Raw genomic sequence first — 27129 nt, forward strand, 5'->3', positions numbered from 1 at the left:
AACTTGAGACTAGGTCTTGAACAGCTCTCAAAATTATTCATTGTTTTTTCTTACCTATCTATCTAGACTCTTTACTGCTGTCTGTTTTTCTCAGAATTTCTGAAAACTTTTCAAGAGAAGATATGGCATACATTATTGGGATGCTAAAAAAAAATGACTTTTCCTAGACCCAAAATAATCCCCATAAAAATATTTAAGAGAAATTTCTCATGACCTAACGTTCCCCTAACTCTGAGAGTTGCTGCAGTGACACCATTAAAAAGACAAAAGACACTGTAACTATTTATACCCAAAGACTTATATGTTCACTATGCATTTTTTTGTCTAAGTATAGTTGATTTACAATGTTTCAGGTGTACAGCAAAATGATTCAGTTATATATACGTACGTACATATTCTTTTCCAGATTCTTTTCCCTTGTTGGTTACTACAAGATATTGAATATAGGTCCCTGTGCTATACAGTGAGTCCTTGTTCTTTATCTATTTTATATACAGTAGTGTGTATCTATTAAGCCCAAATTCCTAAATTCACTGTACATTTTTAACTATATATACACATATGTATATATATATATAAACCATGGTTTATAAATACCATGTGTGAACATATATGTTTTCATATATGTAGAGTTGCTAGATTTAGTAAATAAAAATTTGGGACACCAGTTAAATTTAAATTTCAGATAACCAACAAATGTTTCTTTTTATTACAAATATATCCTACATATTCCATCTCTCAAATATCCCTTAAAGAGATTAGATATCAGAGTCATACATTCAACACGTGTCAGGTTTCGAGGTATTGCATATTTTTGGATAATTTAAAATATTCAAACCTGTTCTTTTTGACAGAAGTCTTTCCTTCTGGTGAGAAACATGATAAGATCTGTAACTGCTCCATTTTATGTACTTCACAATTTCATTTTATGTACTTGACCTTTCTCTTTTAATTTGGTTGTGAACAGTGATAGTTAAAAAAAAAAAAGGTATTTTGGCAGATTTAGGGTGCTGGCCTGATAATTAAAATAGCAGAGGCTTTTTTTCTAAGAGGACAAAAATCATTGTAGCAACTGAGAAAAATTGAGGACTCAGGGTACACTATTTACTTACTCTTGTTGTTTTTCCACGTAAGCCTTCTACAACTTTTTCGTACGTCCTGGCGAATATTTAACCTCAAGTTTCTAAAGCCAGTTCTAAGGCCATGGGACGGTAATGTGATTCCATGACAACTTTCTTTTGAACTGTTTCTCGCCAGAGGTTCTACAACTTGTTATATTTTTTAAATTAGATAGATCAGACCCATGAACCACCTAGTCTTGTGCCCTCTCCCGGCTAGCCAAAAACAAGACCTATGCTTCAAGGCCTTCCTATTTAACTTAAAAACCATACTGCAGAACAGGGAAATCACCCCACAAACATTCTACTTTCTTTTCATAATCCCATAAGTATTGGTCATAATTTTCTTTAAGAACTAATTTTCACTTTTATCCTATAACAGCTCCTGGGTTGTTAAAAGTCCTGCACTAAATATTGCCTTATTAAAATTTCCAATATTTTTGCAGCCATAAAAATCTACCATAACTTATTTTTGAGATTACTATAATACCCCATTAAACACAACATGTGGCATATATTGTGTTTAATATTAACTATATTGATTTCAGCTAGCAGCATTCACATACCCCTTGAAAGAAAAGACAATGGGATGCTTCAGAACCTGCCGTGGGAATCATTGCCACAGGATTAGCAGGGTCCCAGGGCTGGGACAGCCCCCTGGTCTGGAAATTTTCAAGATCAGCTCTAGGGACTATCAAATAAATGAACAAATGAAAAATCCTGGGCTATACAGAAATATCATTTTCTTCCCTGAATGAATATATATAGTATCTGTCTTGGTATTTTGGTAATCTCCATGCTAGATTATGTACTTCCAAATTGAGAAGAATCAGCCACAGGTTAGAGGTTTGGACATATTTTTAAACCATAAAGGATGAATACAGTAATCTTTTGTTATTTTATCCTGAAAAAGATAGTTATACTTGTTTTGCATTTTTTTCCTATTATTAGCTACCATAATTTCGAAGAGATGGATAGATGCTTTGCACAACAATGCACCCCAAGATGTATATATTTGTTGGGTTCATGAAAGGCTTGTAAAAGTCGTTTCAGAGTTGGATGCATAGGTCACACATGAAATAGAGGGGGTTCTGATTACAGGTTGGCCATACCAGGGGAGTCTGGCAGCATAAAGAAGACTCTAACAGCAGACCCCTCGTCGTAATAGCATGACATAGGATCAGCTGAGAATCCAACTGAGTCTGGAAATAAAATCCCATGTTGTAACTTAGACTGAGAAACTTGGCAAGTTGTTGAGTTTCTTGGAAACTAAGTTCTTCCATTTTAAAATAGGAAGGTGAGAAACAATATATGTACAGTGGCTGGCAAGGAGGATTTGTAGTTAAAACAGTTTTGTCTCTGAGTTTTAAATGAATCAGGGCTCAGGGTAACTTTTTTGCTTGTTTTGCATCTGGGTGGAGGTTTCAGTTGACTCTTCGGCACCTAAACTCTTCTTTTCATTGTTGACAGTAGCTTATATAATTAACTGCAGAGTTCCCATGACATGCTGCTGCAGGTGGGATGCAGTGCCATGTCATATAGATTACATGACACATGAGTTGCTCATGGAAGTTCTGGCTCGCTGGTTGACATTTAGATTATTCACCAGTCTAAGGAGCGTAAACCAGAATTGCCAGAAAGATAGATGAAGCCTGTCAGATGAATCCATAACTCAAAATGACCTTGTGTTAAAGTCATACCTTTAAAAAGTTGATTTGGAGATGTCCAGCTGTTTCAAATCTATCCTTTCGTGACTTAGCTCATTGCCTTAGATTAAGAGATTTTAGATTCTTCATGTATTAGCCAGAAGCCATGAATGGCCACAGAATGCCTGATACAGGGATAACTGCACTGAGTACACAGTTGCACAGAGCTCCTCAGTTCAGGTCAATCCAGCAGCACATCTGAATTAATTGAATATGTGGCTGGTGGAGGGATGAGAGAAATACCAGCAATATGTCAGGAACAAAAAAAATACAACCAAACAAGGGCATAATGACTAAGCTGCTATGCTCCAGACACAATAGAGATGGAACATGGCTGAGTTTTAGACACAATGTGTGTTCATAACTATGCTCCCAGCTGAGTGTGCAGTAGCTATGATCAGTCTCTTGGGAGCTTAGATTTTTGTCCAAGAAAAAGGTAAGCCGAATATCCCAATGTCAAACCAAACAATATAAATGTGCTTCATATTTCTGCTCACAAGGAAAGAGCATTTGTCCCCAAGATTTTGTTCTCTGTTATCTGACTGAACTTGGGAGAAGACTCGGGAGTAAGATTTTGCTGCTTCTGAGTATATGAAGAGTCACTGTGAACCAGATGGGGATTTCTCATTCAAGCTAACAATGAGGAAAACTAGAATTAGTCATGGGAAGCACCTCCCGGCAGCACGGTACAGTGCAACAGGAAACGGGATTCCTGGGTCCTAACAGGTTTGCCACTAACAATACAGTTGGCTCTCAACAAATTAGATTAACTTTCTGAGCCTTCACGTAATTGATCTAACGAATATTTATTTGAATGCCTCCCATGTGCCTCGAGCTATTCTAAATGCTGGAACTACAATAATGAACAAGGTAGACACAATTCATGCCACCAATAACCTTAGAGTCTAAGGGAGGAGATGAGTGAAAACCAAGTTCTACACACACACACACCCCCACACACACAAATCACAAATTGACAGTAAATTGTAAAACAAATAAGCTACTGAGTTAGGATAATTAGAGAAGGCCCCTCCAAGGAGACAACATCTAAGCTGAGGTCTGAAAAACAGTAAGGAGGTTTGGTTGAGCTCTGGCTTTAAAATTCTATGATTATATGTTTTGTTAGCAAATCATATAAGAATATAATAAATTACCCTATGGGTTTCCCTTTCATTTTTATTTTTAAATCATTTGACTTTGAAGCAAACAGAACGAATTTGCTTCTAAGCATCACTATTTAGTGGCCGAAGGGCTTGGACAAATCAGCTATTTCTCGTGCACTGAGGTTTCACGTTGAAAATGGAGATATAGTAATACATTTCTGTCGGTGAGCATCGGACGAGATAACATAGCTGAGAGTGCTGCGTAAGCAGAAAAGGGCTCTTCAGGTATGTTTCCTTACCATGCTTCCTTGGATCTGGCAACACAAAAATAACAAACAGCTATACACTTAAAGAGAGTGGCCCTTTATGTAATGCTCCATCCTGGTACCGCTGGGAGCTCAGAGAGCAAATAAACTGTAAGTGAAGAAATGGGCCTTAAAAATCTCTACACTGCCCCATAATTAATGTTCCCTCAGGCAGAACCAGAGTTCTTGGGAAAATGCAGCCCTGGATCATGTAGTTAAATTTGAAAAGCAATGTTCAAAAAAGAAAAATCTCTCCTGAATGATTCTTTAAGACTAGCTCCTCCTCCTTTATTACCTTTATGGAAAAAAGCTCATTTTTCACCCATCTTAACCCAGTATATTTATCTTACTTAAAACAAAAAGAGAGAATCCATCCTTGCCTGGGGGTTTATGTTTTTATCTGTCTACTTTTGGCAAGGTTCTCCTATTTTAGGATTTATTCAGGACCCCGAAGAGTCTTTCTTGAAAAGCAATTTATGATCTTTCTCAGTTTGAAAATTTTACTATGCCGGACATACAACACAGCATTCAACAGTGACCTTACCTTTATGTTTTCAACACACAAAAGAAGAATATTAGTAAAAAAAAAAAAAAAAAAAGTATTTTTAAGTAATGCGAGCAAAATAAAATGAGTTCTCTGAAATTAACTTGTACTGATTTAAAAATACTTCAAAAATAATACCAGTAAATCTTGAGGTATTATCTGGGAAGGTCCAGTGCAATTGGTAAGATAGATGCAAATAAATGTTGTGCAATTAGATTCTGAGTGTGTTAAAATGCAGCAGGGAAAAATTCAGTGTCAGCTCATCCTGTTAAGAAGACAAATAATGTACTGGACCTAGCCAAGAAAAACATACCATCATGTTTATTGCATCAATAAACGTGGATCTCGCTTAATCATTCTGACTCAAATACAGAATGGAGGCAGCAGGATCAATCACAATGGACAGGGGCTGAGGCAGGGGTGGCACTGTGCCCTTTCATCTTGGTGGATGGTTAGCATTTGGCTGGTTAAACCGACCCTCCTAGGCTACCTGGAGCAGGAGTTGGAGTCCATTTCATTAGTCACCTGTCAGAAGGTCCCTAGCTTTTCACAATCAAATAGGTGTGCAAAAGGATACTGGAAATGCACACTACTACTAGAGAGTCTAAGAATGTTCCATGAATTTAAAGTTTTTGAAAATGTAAAAAAGTTTCCATCTTTAATATCATGCTGTGCCCACCAGTGAGGTCATTACCCGTCCTAGCATTGCTGAAAACCAGGATAAGCTATCAAAACTCCCCATGTCAATAGATTTCCTAAGTAAAACTGCACAAAGCTTTTCCAAATAAAATAAACCCCAAATCAACTATAAACCCCAAATCAACTATCACCAACTGACAAAAGCCTTCATTTGCCTTTTACTCCCCTCCTGATAAACAGAAATAGAGCTACGTCTCCTTGACAATTTTTAGCCCCACTACTGTAAACAAGCATGGAGTTTCAATACTTCAAAACAGAATTTCAGGACTCAGGAGCTTGCAGTCTGGAGCAGACACAAATAAAGCCCCAGATAATGAAAATGTTAGCTGTAATATTAACCAATAAGAGAACTAAAATAGTCGTCTATGAAAATCAGATCCAAGTCAGAGTAACCAAGGCAAGGTTTCAAAAGAAGAAAATCAAGAAGTCCAGCACACCAGGGGTATGTTCAGAGTGCAGGATCTGATGATGTATTTGAGCCAAAGGGAAGTTCTCTAGGCAATAAAATACCAAGAGAGGCATAAAACCTACATTACTTCATTCTTAAATTATCATAAAACTCTTCCTTCTAGTCTTAAGCTGTGTTTTCTATAGATCTTCTGATATCAAGGGTGGAGAGGAAGTTGGAAGTCCGCTTTGGGCAATCAACAGGAACCACTAAAATTTTAGTCTGTTTCTTTTAACTGTGTTCTTTTCTTATACCTAAATGATTATCCTGGCTATTAAATAATCTCTCCCCACCACCCCCAGTGGAATCTCCTTTTATATATTTTAGCTTTTAAATTCAAGTCTTCTATATCTTATTACAATGGCCCCCAAACTTAGCTTTCTTATCCACCCAAGAGTTAGAAATTTTCTTCTCATTTCTTAGAATATATGCTAAGAAATTTTCTCTCGCTTTGTCCTACTTAATAAAATAAATAATGATTAGAAATGGGTAAATACCAAAAGAGGTACAGTTAGACTGTCAAGTCTATTTAGTTATGGAATAATTTCCCTTAATATACATTATCCAGTAGTTACTGACTGAGGATATGTTTCAAGACCCTCAGTGGATACTGGAACCCAAGACAGTACCAAACTCTGTATATACTATGTTTTTTGCTATACATTCATACCTCAGATAAACTTTTTAATTTACAAATTAGGCACAGTAAGAAATTAACAAAAATAACTAATAATAAAATAGATTGATAATAACAACATACTGTAATAAAAGTTATGTGAATGCGGTCTCTCCTCTCAAAATATCTTGTACAAATTTAATGCCTTTTTCACCTCAATTAAGCACGTATCACACACTGTGGCCATAACTTTTGCAACTTGAGATGTGACAGCAAAACTGGCACAAATTTGTGTTTTCTGTTTCACTATTTCATGGACAGAAAATTCGTTCTTAGCATAGATCTTAGCGACCTCAGCATACAATGTTTTTCTTTTCTTATTAAGTCGAGAACTTTCACCTTCTCACCTCAAGGAAGCACTTTACGACTTTGCTTTGGCATACCCTGAACTGCCAACAACACTTGTGCTTTGGGGCCATTATTACGTGAAATAAGGGTCATTTGAACACAAGCACTGCAATGCCAGGACAGCTGATCTGATAAACGAACTGGCTACTAAATGAGTAATGGGTGGGACACGCTGGACAAAGGAGTCAATCACGTGCCTCCCTGCCAGGTGAAGCAGGAGGGTGTGTGATTTCACCACACTACCCAGAACAGCATGCAATTTAAAACTTATAAATTGTTTATTTCTGGAATTTTCCATTTAATATTTTTGAACTGCAGTTGACCACGGATTACTGAAACGGTGGAAAATGAAACTGTAGATAAGGGGGGGGCCTGCTATAAACAAGATGATCAATTCTCCCCAAACCATTTCCCCTTTATTCTTTCCTGCATCTTTTCATTTTAAGTAATTAGATTAATAGTTCAGAATTCATCAATGTTTTACAGCAAAATATTTGCAGCATCTGCTTAGCTCTGACATCTACAAACACTAAAACTCATCTAAAGCTACCTAAACACACCAAAATGTGTCTCTATTTGCTATAAATGAGGTTTATTTGATTTAAAATGTTTATAAGGCATTAATTATATCGATTTTGTTTCTAAATATGTAGCTGCCAACATTGTTGAACCCAACTGCACCAAGATGTTGGTGACACAGCTCAAGAACCAAAAAATCATATTTGAGCTGTGAGAGCCTTGTATAATCTGGGCCACTGGACAGAAACATGCTGGGATGCAGAGATAGGGTCAACCTGAGATCACTGTCTTCTTTTCAGCTCCCTAAACAAATGGCTCTGCTAAGTAGCAGAGAGAATTGAAAAAATGACTTTTTTTCATCAGCTGATAAAACTCTCCAATTTATCATCTTCAGTTTCAGAGAGAGGAAAAGAAGAAATAGAAGTTGAGGGCAGCTATACTAATCACAGGGTTTTTACTACCTAAACTTTGGCATTGGGATCAAGGAGAGAGCAAATAAGTATCGAAAGCCTTAAAAACGCTGCCCTTTAATCTATTAATTCCATTGGTGGGACTCTAACCTAAGAAAAGAACGAAGAAAGAGGATATGATGTTGACTGGAAAAGGTGGAAATAAATTATCTGTAGGGTCTCATTTCAATTCCTTAAGAATGAAAATGTTAATCTGGGTTCCTTTGTACAATGAGATTTTTTTTCTGATAATATGTGTCTGTACATATATAATATATTTAACTATATATATGTGTAAATTCAAAAATTGAAAGAGCAAAAAGCAAAGAGAAGAAAAACGAAGCAACCCATGCCATGGGCATGTAAAGTAATTCACTCCAACTATTTTCCCCTAGATTTTGATCACAGAATTTTCAGGAATACTGAATTAGTTCTCTTTACTTGAAATGATTAAGACATGGATAGTTTTTACTCAAAAAAGGTAATGAGAAGAACAAACAGAAGGTTAAAAAAACTACTGGGAGTATGAGATTTGCAAATACTAACTACTATATGTAAAATAGATAAACAATGAGTTTCCTCTGTATAGCACAGGGAACTATATTCAATGTCTTGTAGTAACATATAATGACAAAGAACAGGAAAAGGAATATATGTATGTACATGTATGAATACAATATTATGCTGTACATCAGAAATGGACACAACATTATAAACTGACTATACGTCAATAAAAAAGACATAACTTAAAAAAAAAAGTCAATGCAGACTAAAGAGAGAGTATCCCATGTCTTTACGCTGAATCAGCTTTTCGCTGAAAATGAAGAGCAAACTGGATTTTAGTAACTTAGTCTTCCACTAATTAACCTTATGACTCTGGAGAAGTCGTGTCATAATGAAATTACTTTTCATCTAGACTGGGTTTTATATTTCACAAAGATCTTTGGAATATTTAGATATTGAATCCTCAGCTTTTATAATTCTCATCTATAAAATGAAATTTTCAAATAGATAATACCTTCGGCTCCCTTTTGGGTTTAAAGTTCTAGAATTTTGTCCAACGCAACCATGTACGTCTATACCTAGAGGGAATATATTTAGATCTTTTTGGGTTTGGTTTATCAACTTTCAGCATCCATACTGACCAAAGACATTAAACAGTTGCTAAATTAAGACTCCACTTTGCCCTGATTATCACACACAGCCTACGTGGTTGACTTGGAAAGAGATTTTTATTTAATGATAATTTCTCTTCTCATTGTTTTCTTTCCAAAATAACTATTTAAAATTTATCTTTTCAGGTAACAAATCCCAAAACCTCTTGTCCTAAATCTAAATTTTAAAAATTGGTTTACCTCCCGGTATCCGTACTCAAATTTCATTTTTATAATTGAAGGTTACAGCATTAGACACGATGCTGTTAGCAAAGAGTGAAGAGAACTTGGCCCTTTAAAGTTTTTAATGATCATTTTTAAGATAACCATATTTCGAATAGCGAAAAAAAGAGGGATGATAAAGAGAGATGATATTGAGCCACGAAAATGAATTTTAATTTTCAAGGAGTTCACTCAACTTCAATCTCTGAAGGTCTTTAGTTTTCAAAAGTGGTACATTTTAAAATTGCAAGTAATGAGCAGGAAGAGACATGTGACTCATGAGCAGAACTGCATGCTTTATAGCTTTTAAACTCTACTCCAGAAAGAGAAAAAAATGATCAGGCACTTTTTAAAGAGAAAAAGATTATCAGTCACTTCCCACAAGAGAAACAAAAGAAAAAGGAGTTTTACTGTCTTCTTCATTTCTAAATAACTTAACAGTCCTTTCTTTGTGGAAACACTTGGCTACTTTAAAGTAAATCAAACAAAGGAAGTTACAGTAAAATATCCAAGAGACTAAACAGTTTGGCACCAGTTGAGGGAAACATCACGTACAAGTGGGCAAGATGGACGGTGGCCCCGGCGGAGGGATGTGCAGGGAGGCACATCCACAACTGGCCCAGAGCCTTCTGGGGTGTGAAATCTATTGACTGCGGCACAAGTTTGCCCTGGCATCTTCTGGTTTGGTTAAGTCCTGGCTTCCAGAGAGCTGAGCCATCTCCACTTGCTGAGCACATTTGTACCCAGAAGTGAAATGTTTTGTAAGAATAACGCAAGAGCAAGCCCCACCCTCGGCCTTTTCTTTCATAGGTAACAATGGCACAGATTTGGGGAGCTTTCTAGACAGGGACATACTCTAAAGAAAAAAAAAGAGAAGAAAGAAGTATAGAAAGATGTAAAACAAACATTTATTCCCTTTACATAGTTTAATTCTATTTTTCAAAGCTAGTGAACTAGACTTAGACTTGACATTCTAAACATAATTATCTGATTTTTTTTTTGATGTGGAGAGAAAGGCTCCCCTTAAAATGATTCATTTATTCTATTTTGAGAATATAATCTATCAGCTAGCCAGAGATGCACCAATCAAAGGTAAAGTTCCTTCACTTCATCCCTGCTTGCTTTTTAGAGATTTGTTCACTTAGGGACTTTCAAGTGAGTTAAGTAGAAAGATTGGGCTAAACAGCTTAGAATTCAGTGTAGGAAATGGTTCTATATAAATATGGATGCAGAAATATTTAAATTAAGCAAAACAGATTGCAAATCAAATTTAGTACAAAGCACTAAACAACTTTCAGTCTTTGATTTAAGTTTTGCTAAGACTAGAACTTGGAACACTGAATTACACCCTCAATAATACAACTCTGTTTTGTCATAGGAAGAGTGACTGAAATAATGCTGGGTGAAGAATAAACAGCTCAGTTTTCTATTTCATCTCTGTATGAAGACAAATCCAAGGAAGACAGTCTACAAGTTCCTTCTAGGAAGTTTTTCTGTACTAAGTACTAATTATTGCTACCGAAGCCCTGATCCTCTGTTTTATGGTCATATTGCGTGCACTGGAAAGGGTATAGTGATGATGAAATTACCCCAATTATTTGAATAATTAAAAATTTTAAATAATAATAATAGCCTCTCTCCTTTTTTTTTTTTTTTTTAATTTTGGGAGGTGGGTAAAAAGGGAACTGAGGTTATCTTCGGCCATGTTAGAGAATTTGGGGAAACGAACAGATCTTGAATTTAGCAAACTGAGCCACAATAAGCAGTGGATTAGTTTAATATCATTATTTACCATTTTATGGTGCTTTATAACCATTTCCTGTAACTATGGTTAAAATCCTTCTCCCTCTTCTATGTTAATAGACACTGCTTCCCAGCCAAGAAGATGAGCTGGAGGTTAATAATGGCCAGTCTAGAGGCCCGGAATATGGTAACTGCAGATTAGGATTTTGAACCAGACCTAACCATCAGTGATGGCCAGAGGTAGAAGAATAAGATCTCCCAGAAACCACAACAAAATTCCCTTCTAAGAGTAATTAAATATCTCTGTATTTCTGTATTTATCCGTCCCATTGGGATCACTGATGGTGAGTCAGATGGCCCTGGGTATGAACCCCAGTTTTCATCTTTACCTTAGGCCATTTATTTCAACTTTTTAAGCCTCACTTTAGTCATCTGTAAAACGGGGATCATAGCAGTAACTACTCTCAAATGCTTGCCGTGAGTATTAACGATAGAATGTAGATAAGGAGTTTAGCACAGTGTCTGCCCACAAAGTATACACCTGTAAAAATAGATGACTGTTTTACTATGATTGTTCTGTCGACAAATGCAAGAGCTGAAGTAGACCATGGAGACAGTCTTCCCCAACAATTTGGTTTTGTAGTTAAGAAAAGATAAAGATTCTCGTAATAGCATAAAATGGAAAAGAACCTGAAGAAGAACATATTTATATATATACAAATATATATATAACTGAATTACTTTGCTGTACACCTGAAACATTGTCAATCACCTATACTTCAGCAGAAAAAAAGAAAAAAATAGAGATTCTAAAGGATTTAATTGTTTAAGACATTCACCTAAATAGTAGTAGAGCTAGCACTCAAACCCGTGGCTTACCCCCAGGCTCTTTTCACTTGGCTGCCTTCAATTCTATATTCTATATATATTCTGCCTTCAATTATATATTCTATATACAATTCTTGAGAAATTCTTTTCTCAAGAGAGAAAAGTTGGATCAAAAAAATGTATGCGTCCCCCACTTGGCTGTCAGAACTGACTTTTATTCTATTCTGCCCTCTAATCTGAGGTCTCCTCTAACATTTGTGGGGCCACATACCAGAGTACGAAAGGATAGAAACTGAGCTACCCCCAGTACTCCTGTGACAGACATCCCCTTCCTCGTAGCTTGGAAGGCCAGGTTGAATGTAGAAACCTTGAACTTCGTGGATATGGTAGTGCAGGGGGCGCCAGCTCTTGGACCACGCCCTGTCCCATTCTTTCCCCAGTCCTAGCATCACCAGGGACCTTGTGTGCAGGCCCCACGTGGACACCCTCTGCCACAGCCTGCACGTCCAAGCTCCCCACAAACGACTCTCTCAAGCCAGACTGCTGCCTCTTGGCTACCCTTTGGGCCTAAGGGTGTGCTCCCAGCACATCTGGGAAAGAGGCCCGTGCAGTCCCTGGAAGTGAGTTCAAAGCCACGTGGGCAGAGAATGTGGGGATCCAGTGGATACAGTATGGTCTGGAAAGGGGAGCACAGATGTTCCTTTGAGCCAGCAGACTCCTTGCCTTGCCTCGCCTCCTGGAGCAAAATGCAGAGACAAAGACTGGGCGAAGACTCTGTAAGCACAGGGCCCAGGAAAAGAAGCTCTCTTGCCCTAAGGGAGGCACTGCTCTAATCATGCCATTTAATTTGGGGCAAATGTGGAATTAATTCCTTCCAATAATTGGTTAGCTGCCTCCCATCTTCCCAACAGAGTTCTAAGATGAACCTGTTAACCAATAAGATCTGTTTCCTTTCTGCTGGATCCAACAATTCCCATCCTTATTGAATGGATAGTTAGATAGAAAATGACTCACCCAATTTTAGGGCGATCAACCGATCACATTCTAGTGCCATGCAGCTTGGGTCCCAGGTGGCTCGAGGCTGGGAGAACTGTATGACTGTATGACTTTATTCCCTCCCACCCAAGAGCACAGGCCATTAGTTGGCTTCACGTTTGGTACTCCCATACAGCCACACCTGAAGAACTGGAAAAAGAAACCTGCATAGCCAGGAGGACTCATTTCCCCTGTGATGGTATCTGCAGCTGACTTCATGATGCCCTTAGAGAAAAAGGACCGTATCTCTGTCTATCTCCCATTCCCATCTTAGAGACTCCTTAGCAAACATTTACTGTAGTCCTAGGTCCTGCTGCTTCATTCTAAAGAAAGTACTGATATGATTCAGGACTGCTCTTTTCAACAATGGAACCTCTATTTTCATGATAAAGCCCAAAGCTTTGTACTACACAGCAAAGAGCCCCAGGGCAAAGCTAGTTGAGAAAGAAAAGGGTAGTGGAGGGCTCGAGGGGAAGTTAGATCATCGAGTAGCTGCTTGAACACAGTTCCTTCCTGGGTATCAGAGGATCTCAAAATATTTCATCTTTGAAAAACATTCAACAAGTCAGGTATGAATGACCCCTTTGACATTTTTCACCTGAAAATTTCAGGCAAGAGACTCTGCCTAAGCTCCCTCTGCCCCATTGGTCACAACTCCGCCTCTCTGGGATTGATCTGGGTCGATCCTTCCTCAGCCACTGTTGTTGCAACTCTGTACTTTTCTGCCTGCGTCTGTCAGGAAGGAGACAGGAAATTCTAGTCACCCTCACAGCAGCTGCGCCATTCCTCCTCTCCTCCTCCACTGACGTCGGCTGGCTTTGGTGACATGAGGTCAGGAACTGAGCCACAGTCAGGGTCAGGAAGATAGGTCAGTGTTTATGCCGTTGTTGGGCTGGGGACCCTGCTGAGGCTATTTGCTTTCTTCCTTTCTATACTGTTTCTCTTTCCGTTCCTCTTTTTATAATGCGGAGCCAAAGCATCCTGTTTTCAAAACATCTGACTGTTTTTGCCACTGAGGAACTCATGCGCTGAGGCATTTTGCTGAAGTGTAAGACAATTCTTCTAATTCAGGAGGCCACAGAAGTTGAAACAAAAATTAATGAACAAATCTAAGAAGGCAATCTGTTGTTACAGAAAACAGCTCTCACGCCTCTAGCTAAACTTGGGCTGCTGACAGAAGGTTCACTGACATCCTTTTCATTTTGAAAGACAATGTCATTGCCTCGTAAAAGTCCTGCTTAATTTATTCCATCTTGGTGTAATTCTTAGGGGAAAATAATCTACATATTAACCCACCTGGCTGCATCTGTCTCTGTAATTCTGGAATTCCATTTGGCCTGGGGCCAGCATTAAGGGATGAGGGAAACTGGGGCCAAGGGGAAGACTATAGTTTCTGTTAAGTTACAGAAGCAGCTCTTTATCTAACTCTCTGGGCTCTGAAGCACACTTGGAACAGCCAGTTGCAATCTTTGAGTCACAGTTTTCTTCAAAAAGGTTAACAAAAAACAACAAATGAACCAACACACATCCCTACCCAGATGAAGCAAATACAAAAGACCACTTGCTTTTCTTCCACTAGACACAGTCGACACCCGACCACCTGAATGTAAACTGGCACATCTGTAACCCCCAAAACACCTAAGCAAAACACTGGCTCTTCCATCACCAGCCCTTCGTAAGTTCAGAGATTGCAAACAAAATTCAGCAGTCACTTAGCTGCTTGGAACTAGAGACATATTTTTTTTACAAAGCTGGAGTGGATACTATTAATAAGTTTCATTTATTGAACTTTTACTGCACATCGGGGCCTTTGCTGAATGCTTTAGACGCATTATCTCAGTCTTCACAGCAACCCTTTTTATCCCTGTTTTTACAGATGAAAAATAAGTCTTAGAGCTGTTAAGTAAGTTGGCCAATGTCAAGTAGCTAGCAAATGATAGAGAGAGGATTTGAACCATGATCTTTTGACTCCAAAGCCCATGCTTTTCAGACTCCCTGTATAGAACACCTCCACACTTACTTCCAAGTCTGTGACTCAGATACTTGCCACGGCTCCTTTGTGAGAGTAAGCAAAAGATGACCAAATGAGACTACATAGTAATGATGATGATGATATTTTTAAACAGCAACTCAGATGGAACACTCAAAGAATTTTGACAATATTTAACATTGAAATGTGGAATTTTAGTTTTACCACATATAATTCAGGTCTCCCCCCCCAAAAAAAACTGCTATAGATCAATTTCTTTTTGGTGGCTATAAAGATATTTTCATTATATTATATGTGCCAGGGATTAAGCCTTCCCTGAGATGATTATCTGGATAATTAAGACTTTGGGGTGCCGGAGAGGGAGCTAAGTAAAAAGAGAGAGATCTTTTTAAAAATTGAAATTGACTTCAGCTGTCAGCTGCACATTGTTCATCCACTGGATAATTGCTTTGCCCTACAACCTTTCCACTGTAGCTCTAGAAATAGGTGAAGCGGCGTGCATTCTACTTAAGCTCACTGTGTCAGCATTAAGGTTTAGCCCTTTCTTTAGGGTTAGCTCTATTCAACTTTCATTGCTTCCTGCACAGGACACCATAAAGGAGGAGCGGAAGCCTGAAGCGATCGGAGTTCTCACTAGGACCTACACAGTGCCTGGTCTCAGAGCCTTATTAACTATTACACTGAATACGAAATTATTTGCAATACATTTGCAAGACAGACAACGTCTAATTTCAGCCCTCCAGACACAAACCTGGTTAGAGTCTACAACGCAGGACGCTCAAAATGAAAACTAATAGCAATTGCAGTTTCTCAATGAATAATCGTTTTCTTCCTCTGGAGTTAGTTGCCTACTTTATCTGACTCCAGAAGAACGTTCAGCATATCCTTTACAGTGAAACTTGCTGATAAAACAACTACCCCTGAATACTGGATGACATCTTGCATTTGCATTAATGATCACCAAATGCAGAGAAGAGTCTCTGTGAATGCTTCAAAGCAGGCTAAAGCCTGTGTGAAAATCCTCCCACATGGACTCCAGTGTGGTTTGGAGAAGTTACGTAGTTAAGCCCTCTTCATGGGAAGCAGTCGGTTGAGATTTACAACAGGCTGGAAAAACCCAGAATTTAGCCTTCAATTGAGAAGTTCAGAGAAAAGTCAGTAAATAGTTAAAACCTCAAACCTCTTTTCTTTTCCAACTTGAATCTGACCTAAAATTTGAGAGAGGGACTTATTTTATTTTATTTTTTGCCTTCATATTAACCAATAAACAAGAGTAAGAAGAGTCCACTCTCCACACCCTCCACCCCAACCTTCAGGGCACATGCCTCCTCTGCTGGGATCCTTTGAGCAGGAGCCAGCAAGCCTACATAGGAAGGTGATGCTTCTAATCCCAGGAAAAAGGGAGGAGGGATACGCATGGGGGCTGGAAAGGGCATGTTGGCAGGTGTGGAGCAAAATCTCTTCCCAGCCCCTGAACCTTAAGACAGTAAGATAATACCTCAGGCTAGGATGACTGGGGATTCTGAAATGTATATTTATGAAGGCGCAGTGTTAAGGCTTTCAGTTAAAAAAATACACACACATATGTAAGTATTACATATATATACACACATATATATATAATTAACATTCTCCAAGGGAAAAGTACAAACAAACAAAAAGCAACAACTCTCACCACATAAATTAGCACTCCAAATCCAGGTGTTAATTAAACAAATGATCTAATGATAAATAAAGTTCTTCAATACTAAGTTTTGTCTGTGGATTGTAAATAAAACTATTTCTTTGCTGTGTGGGTGGAACTTCATTTCAAATGATTCCATTTCGCAAAGCAGAAAACTTTAAAAAGTTTCTTTTTTGGAGACACAGAATATTTTTTTTACTTTCTCTAATTTCAGGTCATGCCAGCATCACAAAAGAAATGTATGAGAATCCCAGAATGTCCTTCTGAGAAGAATTTCAAAATTTATAAAGCTTCAGAGCAAATCATTCTGCCCATTGATATGCAGAAGTCACATTTTCTTGTTCAAAAACACGTCTATAACACCTAATTGCAATGCAGCATTTCCCCCTATGGATTCACTCAGATTTCATCTTCTTGACCATTGTTTACCAGAAAAAGCATTTTCACTTGTGCAGTGGTTTGTACACTTTATAAACACCTCTCACCTTAAACAAATTCCGAAACACATCAGTAAGAAATAAGTCTGGTTTCTGGGGCTTAAAGGATACTGAGGATTTTAAACTCTTGCTCTAACATCAGGATACAGGCAAAGAGTGGCCCCTGGGAACAGAGACATCGCAGGCAGATCCACAAAGCCTTCTGGCGGTCGCGTTCCCATGCACCCCAGCTGCAGGCAGAGGTCAGGGGCGCCGGGAGCTCCCCGCGGGGGTCACACTTTAATGGATAAAACGGTCCTCTCTTACCTTGTTAGAAGCCATCTCGCTGACAGAGCGGTAGGTCTGTATGGTCTCTAGCTGGTCTAAGCACCAGTCCAGTTCCTCCAGCGTTTCCATCGCTAATTTTTGATAAGATTCTTCTGCAAACAAACACACAGACATGTAGTTAGGCTGGAGTGGCTGCAGGCTGTCCATAGCCGAGTCACCGCTGCCGCCGCTGATCCCGGAGCTACTGAAGGTGGCCCCGTGCTCCTTCATTATTTGCGCGCCGACTCCTTCCTTCCAGCTCTCTCCACCAGGAGAACAAATCACCGTGGTGCTCTGCCCGGGACGGCTGGTGCCAAGTTTTCAGACACACGCCCCCCCCCCCGCCCCCCGGCTGGATGAAGTGTCCGCGATCTACCAAGAAACTTCCTCCGAGGAAGAGGGCGGGGAGCCGGCTCTTACAAGCTCATCTGCATACATGATTCCTAAAACTAAAGGCAGAAGCCGTCAGTTTTCTCAGGCTGTCCCTGCCTTAGTCATCTCGGGGCTCTTTAGGGTGCTTGATGTCATTTCTGAGTGCTTGCAGCCTAGAGGAGAAGTGAGCAAAGCGTTTTCTCATTTGGCTTTTCTTCTAAATGAAACGTACAATCGAAAATTAGGCGGGGGTTGTGGCGGGGAACTGACAGTTACGTTGGAAGGCTCTCCAGTCATTCACTGGTGGGGGGGGGGGGGTGATGTGCCAATGTTGGAGTAACTTTTAATTCAGCAAACACTGATCCGCACCAGCTAGAAAGGAGAAGGCTAGTCCTCCCCTCTTTGGAGTCTCCCTTTTAAGTAGAGGCAAAATGAGGTCTCCCTGATAAGACTTCAGGCTCAGAGAGACTGTCTGGAGTTCTACGTGAACACATTTATTGGCCTGAGAGCCAGGCAGTTCTTGTTATACTAAACAAAGCGAAAACTTCTCTTCTGCCACTGCCAGGATCACAGGGAAATTCTGAACCGGACTTTCAGGTGGAGCCAGATGTGAACGCTGCAGAGTTTTTGATTAAAGCCAGGGTCTCTGATTTCTCACTGTGGGAATCTAGACTCCCTGTAAATATTTCTCAGTAGTCCATTCCAAAAATATTCCTTTTAAGATCATATTTTTCCTGGTAATGAAGCTCTTTTTAAGTGTTCACATCATGCCACCCTGAAGTTGCCAGGTCTAAACTAATACTTTAAGGTTACTGACTTAAGAACCCTATGTTAGTAAACACTGAAATTAATTTTACGAATGCTGGATGAACTGATAATACCACAGTTATAAAAATCAGTCAGACTCTCCTGCATATGCAACTGATTGTGAGGAGGACAACATCCATGAATTCTACCCAGCTTGCTGGAATGCAAGCACACAATAGGCACTAATAAAATTAAAAATCTCACATGAAATTCTATTATAAAGAAAAGACTACACACATTCCTGTCAGATTTAGAATACATGCTTCATATGTTCATACAGAAATCCTAGGGCGACCACATAGCTTTTTTATTATTATCTGAATAATTTTATGTGTGTGGCACTCAGACTTGAAGCAGAAAAGGGAATAAACAGAAGAATGATTCCAAGTGACTGGAACCACATGGCACAGACGCACATTTAAAAGAATAAGTGTTTTGTTTATTCCTTTCCCACACCCCGCAGATGCCTACCCCTCAGGATAAACAGGGGTTAAAATTCAACATCCTGTATGTCATACTTCAAAAGCCACAAAACCACTGGAGGTGACTTCCGCCATTTTTTTCCACACTTCTCAAAAATGTGCAGATGAGAATTGAGGTGTTTTTAGTAAAACTCATTTCAAGCCAGACCTGCACATACCTTCCCTCCTTTCTTCCTCAATTTGGCCATGCTGCTTCGTGCTTCAACATGAAGAATCTCCTCACTTCCTTTCTAGTGTGTCTGAAGAACCCATTCCCTGCCTCTATTTCTTTCCAGAAGAACCCTTCTTCCAAGGAAGCTTTTCCTGAAGTGACAGAACCCTCTGGCCCTCCTTCCTGACCTGACATAAAAGAAAAAGTCCCACCACCTTCCAGTGACTGGGGCTGCACTAACCTGGTGTCTTCCACATCACAACTGGTGGCTCCCAGTAACTCACATCAGATAGTCACCAGGATGGTGGGGAGGAAGCAGTTTGCTCACACATTTTGAATTGATTGATGTTCAAAATGGCTGTGGAATGATATATCACATTTCTCCTTCAGGAAGAGGCCAAAAGGGATCTGATTTCCACTCATGATTGACGAAGGGAACACAGTAATTATAGCAGCAGAAGCACTGAAGGAGGAGAACTCTTCAAAGATCTACCAGTTAAGTGCTACCCCACAGCTCATTCACTGTCTATTACACAGAACGAGGACACACGTGCCCCTGGAGTTGGGACAACAGTGAGATGTCAGTGACTGGCCAACAGATGTGGCAGGACCTTACTCCACTGCCCTCTCTTATTCTGCTCAGGCACAATATTTTGCAGGTAGAAAGTTAAATTTTGAAATTAATAGGATTTGTTCCTTCCCAGATTGTTAATTCATGGTCATGTCTTAATCCATGCATCCCATTTTAGAGACTTCTTATTACAGTAACTAAAGTAGGAGGCACTGATGTCGGAGTGTTGGAAGGATGGGGGCTTCAAACTCCTGCTACTCACAGGTACAGCCAAAGCAAGAAACCAGTGCAGCTCAGGACTGACCTGCACACTAGAATTATATAGCTCTAGCACAAGATCCGGTGCTTGGTATCCAGCAGGGAGTAACCACAGTTTCTGGGTATACTTGGGTGTCTCCAGGCTGATGGTACCTCTGCAGCACTGTGGGAAGAGCACCAGCTCTGGGGTGAGACTCATGCATTTTGACTTTCTCTCCTACCTCTATTGGACCTCTGTTTCCTACATCTTAAAATAAGGATAAGAATATTTATCTCATAAAGTTATAAAGAGATTATATGAGATAAAGTATATAAAGTGTCTCGCATGGTAGCCAGTTCTACGTAGGTGATCAATACACCAGAGTATAGTTATTAATGGCAATCGAAGTAAACCCCAAACCTGGTATTTGTGGGTGGGGAGGCATAGGAAGGGAGACAGAAGAATTGCACCTTCAACAATGGGTTTTATAGTCAGGATCAACTACATCACTTTCAGGGCCCAGTGCAAAACAAAATGCAGGATCCCTTGTTCAAAAAGCAGGAAAAAGTGTTGTGAAAGGTAGTCAAATACGAAGCGTTTTTCTTTCTTCTGGAGCCTCTCTCTCGACCTGTCATGTCGTGTTGTATTTTTTAAATAAACTTTTTATTTTAAAATAGTTCTAGATTTACAGAAAAGTTGCGAAGATAATATACAGAGTTCCCATACATTCCGCCTCCAGGTTTCCCTATTGTTAACATCTTAAAATGGCACACTTGTTACAATTAATAAATGACATGGTGTGTTTTATTTACTCTTTAATATTGTGTCCCCCCCAAGCAGAGGGATACCATGAAGTGACTGCAGACCCTTATAAGACCCCAGAGGCCCTGCATCCCATGACTTTGGGTGCATGCACAACTTACCAGTTGCTGGGGTGCCCCTATCTGCCAGCTTCCAAACTGATGTGCTCTGTCTCAGCCCAAAGCAGGCTCTGGGAAAGTCAGACCTCTCCCTTCCCCACAGTACCAATACCCCAACCCACAGCAGGCAGGCAACCTCCAAGGTGATACCATATTAGAGAAGAACAAATCTGACTCCTTATGGTATCTGTTCCTTTGGCTTTAACCCTGTGCTCTGTTTCCTGTGCTTAGTCATGCTGGTTCTGCACCTTTTGTAACAGAATGTTGCCTATGGCCTGAAATGTACAGGAGAGCCTATTCTCAAGGCTCTGACCTTTAAGGGTATTAACACTCTTCCATTTACATAAAGGTAAAAAGTTGCAGAATAGAAAATAACATTTGTTTTGTTGGAGGTTTGCAGGGATACCATGACCTGACCCACATGAATAGCTGCAAAAACAAAGGATTCTAACACCAAGAAGTTTGCAACAACCAACCACACCCTCTCCCTTTTTTAGTATAAAAGGAGCCTGAATTCTGGCTTGGGGAAGATGGTTCTCCAGGACATTAGTCTGCCATCTTCTGGGTCTTCTGGTTTTCCAAATAAAGTCGTTATTCCTTGCCCCAACACCTCATCTCCCAGTTTATTGGCCTGTCATGCAGCGAACAGAATGAGTTTGGATTCTGTAACACTATCATTCTGCACTGGGATGTGCTAGATACCTGTGTCAGGGCTAGACAAGAGGTTCACCTCCACCAAGACACGGCCTCTGTCTACCCTGTTACAGCCAGGCCAGCCCAGGGCAGGGATGGCTGCTACCATTCCCCATCTGAGACTTTGCAAGGCACACATGCCCAACTCAGACCCTCTCTGCACCTGGACCGAGGCCCCCCACTCCAGGAATGGACAACAGCAGTGGTCATGGGGTGGGGATAGGGAGCTGTATGCTGGATGAGCCCTGGGGTGCCAAGGATCAGAGAAACAGGAGGTAGGCAGGTGGCAGGAGATGAGACAGTACGTGAGCCAAGGCTCCAAGCCACTGGAGTATGTGCACCATCTTCCTATCAGACTTTACTTACATAACACAAGATCAAAGATAAAATGATTACTGCAAGTTTCAAGACTGATTATGGGGCCCTTCTGAGTAAGGGGCCCTGTGCAGCTGCACAGGTAACGTGCCCATGAAGCTGGTCCTGTTTCTTTTCTTACAAAAATAGCTCTGAGAAGGAAGGATGTTTAGCACCCCAGAAGCAAGTCTCGAAGGGATAAGAGCAGGTAATGGGACCATGGGGTGACCCTATTTGTCAAAAATTTCCAGAGGGAAAAAGGGGCAGGGAGATGCAACCTCCTTTCCTTCCCTTCTTTCCATTTTTCACTTCAACAAGAGCAACAAAGGAAGATTTACCTCCTTCTGTAAGTCTGACAAGTATTGCATTTGACCTTGAGAAACAGGAAGAGAGGATGGATGAATAATTATAATCAAAATTAATCCGGTAATAATACGTGGCATTCATATAGCTCTTTTCTCAAAGGAGCTCCAAGCACACTACCCATTCATCCTTGCGACATCTCTGTGCGACAGACAGCTGAAGAGGTATGATTATCTCTAACTTACCTTAAGGCACAAGCTAAGTCAGAGGTTAAATTAATAGAGCAAGATTCCGGGCAAGACCATATCTTGGTCAATGAAATAGAGGATTCACCTCGGGGCTGAAAATGCATACATTCCTGAAATTGCTGCATTTAAAATGACATCTTACCCTTGAGCCTTTCCTATTTAAAATTGTGTAATTGCTTTCCTAAATGTTGTCATTTCTTGACTCTCCTCTTCCCTTTTCTGATGCACCTAACACAGCCATTAGCGCAGGGAGGCTATGCAATATTTACTCAGAAGATCTGGTATGGTTCTGGTTCTGCCTCTTGCTTCAGTAGGTGACCTCAGGCAAGTTACTTAAGTTTGCTGAGACTACATTTCTTCGCCTGTAAAATGAACAGGAGAATACTTACCCTGTTCTCACAGGGAAGGTGGAACTGGAGAATACACACAAAACCAGACTGTAAATATCTATAATGCACATTTTGTAAATATCACATTGGTTATTACTGATGGGATACAGGTGCATTGTAGAAAATTAGAAAATTACAGAGAAACAAAATATTTAAGATGATAAAAATCACATTTTTACCAAGCAGAGGGCACCTCTGTTATCCCTCTTGTGCAGATCCTTTCGTGTATGTATGAATATAATTGAAATAGACAACACTGTACCATCTGTTGAGTGACATTTTTTTTCAGTCAATGATCTCCTGTATTCTGCTTTAATAATTTTCCAGCCCAGCTAATACTTAGGTCATATTTCCAATATTTCTACTTTTTTCTCACAAATTCAGTAGAAACGTGTGTGTGCATGCATGCGTGTGTCTGTTAGCCGAGATGCTTGGCAGGAGAGATGCAGGGAAGGGTGAGAGGAAAGGGCAGTGAGAAACCTCAGCCCGGCTACAAATAGCGAGCTGCTCAGAGCTGGACAGCATGGAAACGGATTTTAGCAGTCATGAAGTCAGTGACCCAGCTGGTAACAGACGTCAGGTGCCCTGAAAGCTGGCCCCACACTCTGTGCAGGAAAGCACGATCTTATTCCTGACCTCTGCAAAAAGTGGAGACAAGGCCCCTTACATACTTAGATCATTTAACTTTGAAATATTATGACGGTTTCTCAATGCAGATGAGAAAACTGGGGCTTAGAGAATTCCCAAATCCACATAATTAGCAAGTGAAAGCATCACTATATGCCCAAAATATAAATATTCTACAAACTATGTCTAAATGCAATTTTTAATTAAGCTATGACTGACACACAAAAAACTGTGCCTGTTTCAGGCATACACCTTGATGGGTTTGAAGTTAAGTATAATGACACTGTCACCATAAACAATGTCATAAACTTAACCACCACCTCTAAAAGTTTCCTCCCTCCCCTCGTGTGTATGTGTGATAAGAGCATTGAAAGAGCTACCTTAACAAAGTCTTACGTATGTCACACAGTGTTGTTAACCACACGCGCCGTGCTGTACAGTAGGCCTCTAGGACTTACCTGGAGGATCTGAAACTATGTACCTTTTGACCAACACCTCACCAATCCCCCTTCGCCCAACCCTTGGTAACTGTCATTCTCCTCTCAGCGTCTATGAATTTGAGTATTTTAGATTCCTGATAGAAGGGATCTTTCTAAGTGAAGTTTTAACACAGCTTGGTATGTATCAGGAACATATCTGTCAAGACTCCCAGACTTTCTATCCCAAGACAATGCATAGAAAGTAAATGTAAATAACCTTTTGTTTATCTGCCTCGCTGAATCAGGCCCTTCTCACTAGAGAAGGTGGTACTATTTGCAAGGTTGTATGGTGGCTAAATAAATCAGAACAATTGCCACAGGCAACAAACAACAGGGATGAATCTCATAAACGTAGATGTTGAGCCAAGGAAACCGGAGATTAAAAAGCACATAAAAATATAATGTAATTCATATAATGTTCAAAAGAGTCAAACATGAATCTATGATATTCAAAGTCAAGACAGTGGTTACCTTGGAGGGCTCGTGACTGGGAGAGGACTTGAGGGAGACTTCCATGGGGCTGGCAATGATCTATTTCTTGGTCTAGATACTGGTGACCTGGATGGGTTCATTTTATGAAAATTCACTGATTTTATACTTGCAATTTGTGCAGTTTTTCTTTGTCTTCCTCATTTTCTGTGCATGCTTTCAACAGAGAGACCCATCTCGGGAAAGCCCAGTTCATAAAAACAAGAAGCAGGGTTTCTAAAAACATGCTTCCTTTCCTTTCGTTGTACTATAGCAATGGGTATCAACAGGGCTTGAGTAAATCGCACACAGCTGAAAAACCAACACCAGAAAGGATGTTAGTTTTGATATTGCATAGACTGGGATGTTTCTACAAACTCAAAATTCAGTGGAACATGTTGGTGTCTGGCCCAGCTGTTTACAGACCCTAACTCTGCCATTCATTTACTAGCACTGTGATCTTTGACAAGGTAAGTTGCCTGATTGTGTTGCTGTTTCTTTATCCATGAAACAGGAAGACAGCAGAAACTAGCTGTGAGAAGGAAGTGAATTAAGGCATGCCAAGGATTTGGTACAGAGCTTAGCACCTGTCAGGGACATTTTCCTCCACTTCATCCCCCCACAGCCCTCTCTCTGGTCCTGGCCACTTCCCTGAGGGTAGATGACCATTTGCTTTGATAGCTGAGTTGGTGGAGTTTTGCTCTGGTCCTAGGAGGGGTGGGGGGAAACATATGTAAGGTGCCCATGAAATCCTAAAGTGTCCCTTCATCTGCATGACCTCAGATAGGAAGTTGCCTCTTGGTTAGGTTAGAGTTTGTCGGTTTTCTCTTCTAAAATGGAGACCTGTGGCCTGTTATAGCATTCTGCTGTCACCAAATCCTGACTGACACACCAGATCAATGGACCTTCAGCCGTGGAGAACTGGATAAGAAAGCTATTTATTCATTCATTCATTCCACAAAAAAATACATGGAGTGTCTACAACCTGCTAAACCTGCCTCTGGGTGCTGGGGTCACGGTCAGGACAAGATGCGGTCTATCGCACTGAATGATTACACAGGAAACCCCTTTCCCATCTCCAGAATGGTCAGTCTGTGAGGCTGGGTGCCTTATCAGCATCTTCCCCTCCCCTGCTCCCCATCCCAAGCTTATACAATGCCTTCGTGAAAATCGGAAGAATGTGCTCTCTCTTGGCAGACACAGCCCATGGGCAGAAAGCTTGGAAAGTGACGCATGGGCTGAATTTCAGCTGCCCTCACCACCTGGCTGAGTACCTTTGATCAGTACCCAAACTACACAGTGACCTTATGCAAGGGCCCGGCGGCACGTTGGCGTGGGGGCAAGCTAGCATGAAGTGTTCCCCGGCACAGCTGGGAGTGCTCCGTGGAAGCAGGGCACGGCGCGAGGGGCACAGCAAAACCAGCACTTTTAACCTCAAAAGAAAGTAAATCCTTGATGCTGAAAGGAAAGCATCCCAAGACCCTTCCTAGCTGTTAATTTATGAATATCATTAAACAACCAAAATAGCATTAAATAAGCCTCCATAAAATAATAAACAATTTTAATTCAGTAGACTAATTGTTACCTTTAAATAGGTTTTTGCTTTTGTAGATAAAATCTTCTAACATGAAGTCTCCATGGGGAAGAAATATTAAAGGAGTCCTTGATGGGGAAAATTTAAAAACCACTCTTCTGATCCTGAGAAGTGAGAAGTAAATATAAATTGGATTCTTTATGTTCCGTTTATGACTGGCCTTTTCCATAAGCATCTAGCCCTGTGGATGTCCTCACTGCATTCTGCCCGCCCCGTGAAGTTAGCACGCGCATTTCAGTCCTGCCCTCCTGGGTTCCTCCTCAAAGTGCAATAAGTATTTGTTCAAATGCGAACTCACTTCCTACATATGGAAATCAGTCTCTATTTAAAGGTGTGAGGTTGGGGCTAAGAGCCTATTTATTTAGTGGTCTTGGTCCTGATGTTTTCCCCTTACAGTGAGAAATAGCTTTTCTCCTCATTGTAAGCCATTAAGTCTATATTTTCTTTTGATCACTATTTGGTAAATGAAACGTACCTGTGTTAGAGAGCAACATTTCAGGAAGGCTGTTGTTTTAACCTTGAGTGAAACATTCTTAGAACAAGTCCCCGGAACTAGAGAACACTCCTGCACTCTGTAACTCAGCTCTCCCAAAGGCAGTCCCTAAGCCTGATGTGGCCTTTCTCTAGGCAGGACTTTGTTCATGTGTCTTTATAAATATGAGAAACTCTGCAATTGCACATGACAGGGATTTCACTCTGGGTGGATTCACAGAAGAAGAGGTTCACTGCCCTCAAGGGAAATAACAGTGAAAAGTAGGTCATTTCGATGGTGATCTCCTTAGCAAACTCGTCTAAGACTACAAGTTAAAGAAAAAAATAACTCCAGTCACCACTAGCTTTTGTATATACAACTTGACAGTTTACCAAGCACTTCTACTTGCAGATCTCATTTTTTCCTTGAAAAATAAACCTCATGAGATAGAAATTATTATTAGTATTATTATGACATCCATTTTCCGTTATGCATGTAAGAAACCTGAGGCCTGGAGATGTTTAATGATTTGCTCGAAGTCATCTGATGGGAGAGATTGAGAGAAAGAGAAATATGAGAGATGAGAAATGGGGAGTAGGGAGGGAGAGAGGGGAAGGAAGAAAGGGAAGAGAGGGAAAAACCGAAGT

General features: G+C 40.2%; 1 protein-coding gene across 6 annotated transcripts in view; it reads right to left on the reverse strand.

Moving 5' to 3' along the window:
• Positions 1 to 27129, reverse strand: part of PDE4B (phosphodiesterase 4B) — a 376744-nt gene that overhangs the window by 24410 nt on the left and 325205 nt on the right. For 3 of the 6 annotated variants that reach the window (XM_074376311.1, XM_010963447.3, XM_010963448.3), the window contains one exon: positions 17315 to 17427. In XM_074376311.1, coding sequence (XP_074232412.1) covers positions 17315 to 17427 — 113 coding nt within the window. Of the gene's footprint in view, positions 1 to 17314; positions 17428 to 17690; positions 17878 to 19133; positions 19290 to 19367; positions 19399 to 27129 lie in introns of those variants that run through there. The other 3 variants (XM_045522907.2, XM_010963449.3, XM_045522909.2) reach the window with 3 other exon arrangements.

The sequence above is a fragment of the Camelus bactrianus genome, chromosome 13 (genome assembly GCF_048773025.1).
Source record: "Camelus bactrianus isolate YW-2024 breed Bactrian camel chromosome 13, ASM4877302v1, whole genome shotgun sequence".
Lineage (NCBI taxonomy): Eukaryota > Metazoa > Chordata > Mammalia > Artiodactyla > Camelidae > Camelus > Camelus bactrianus.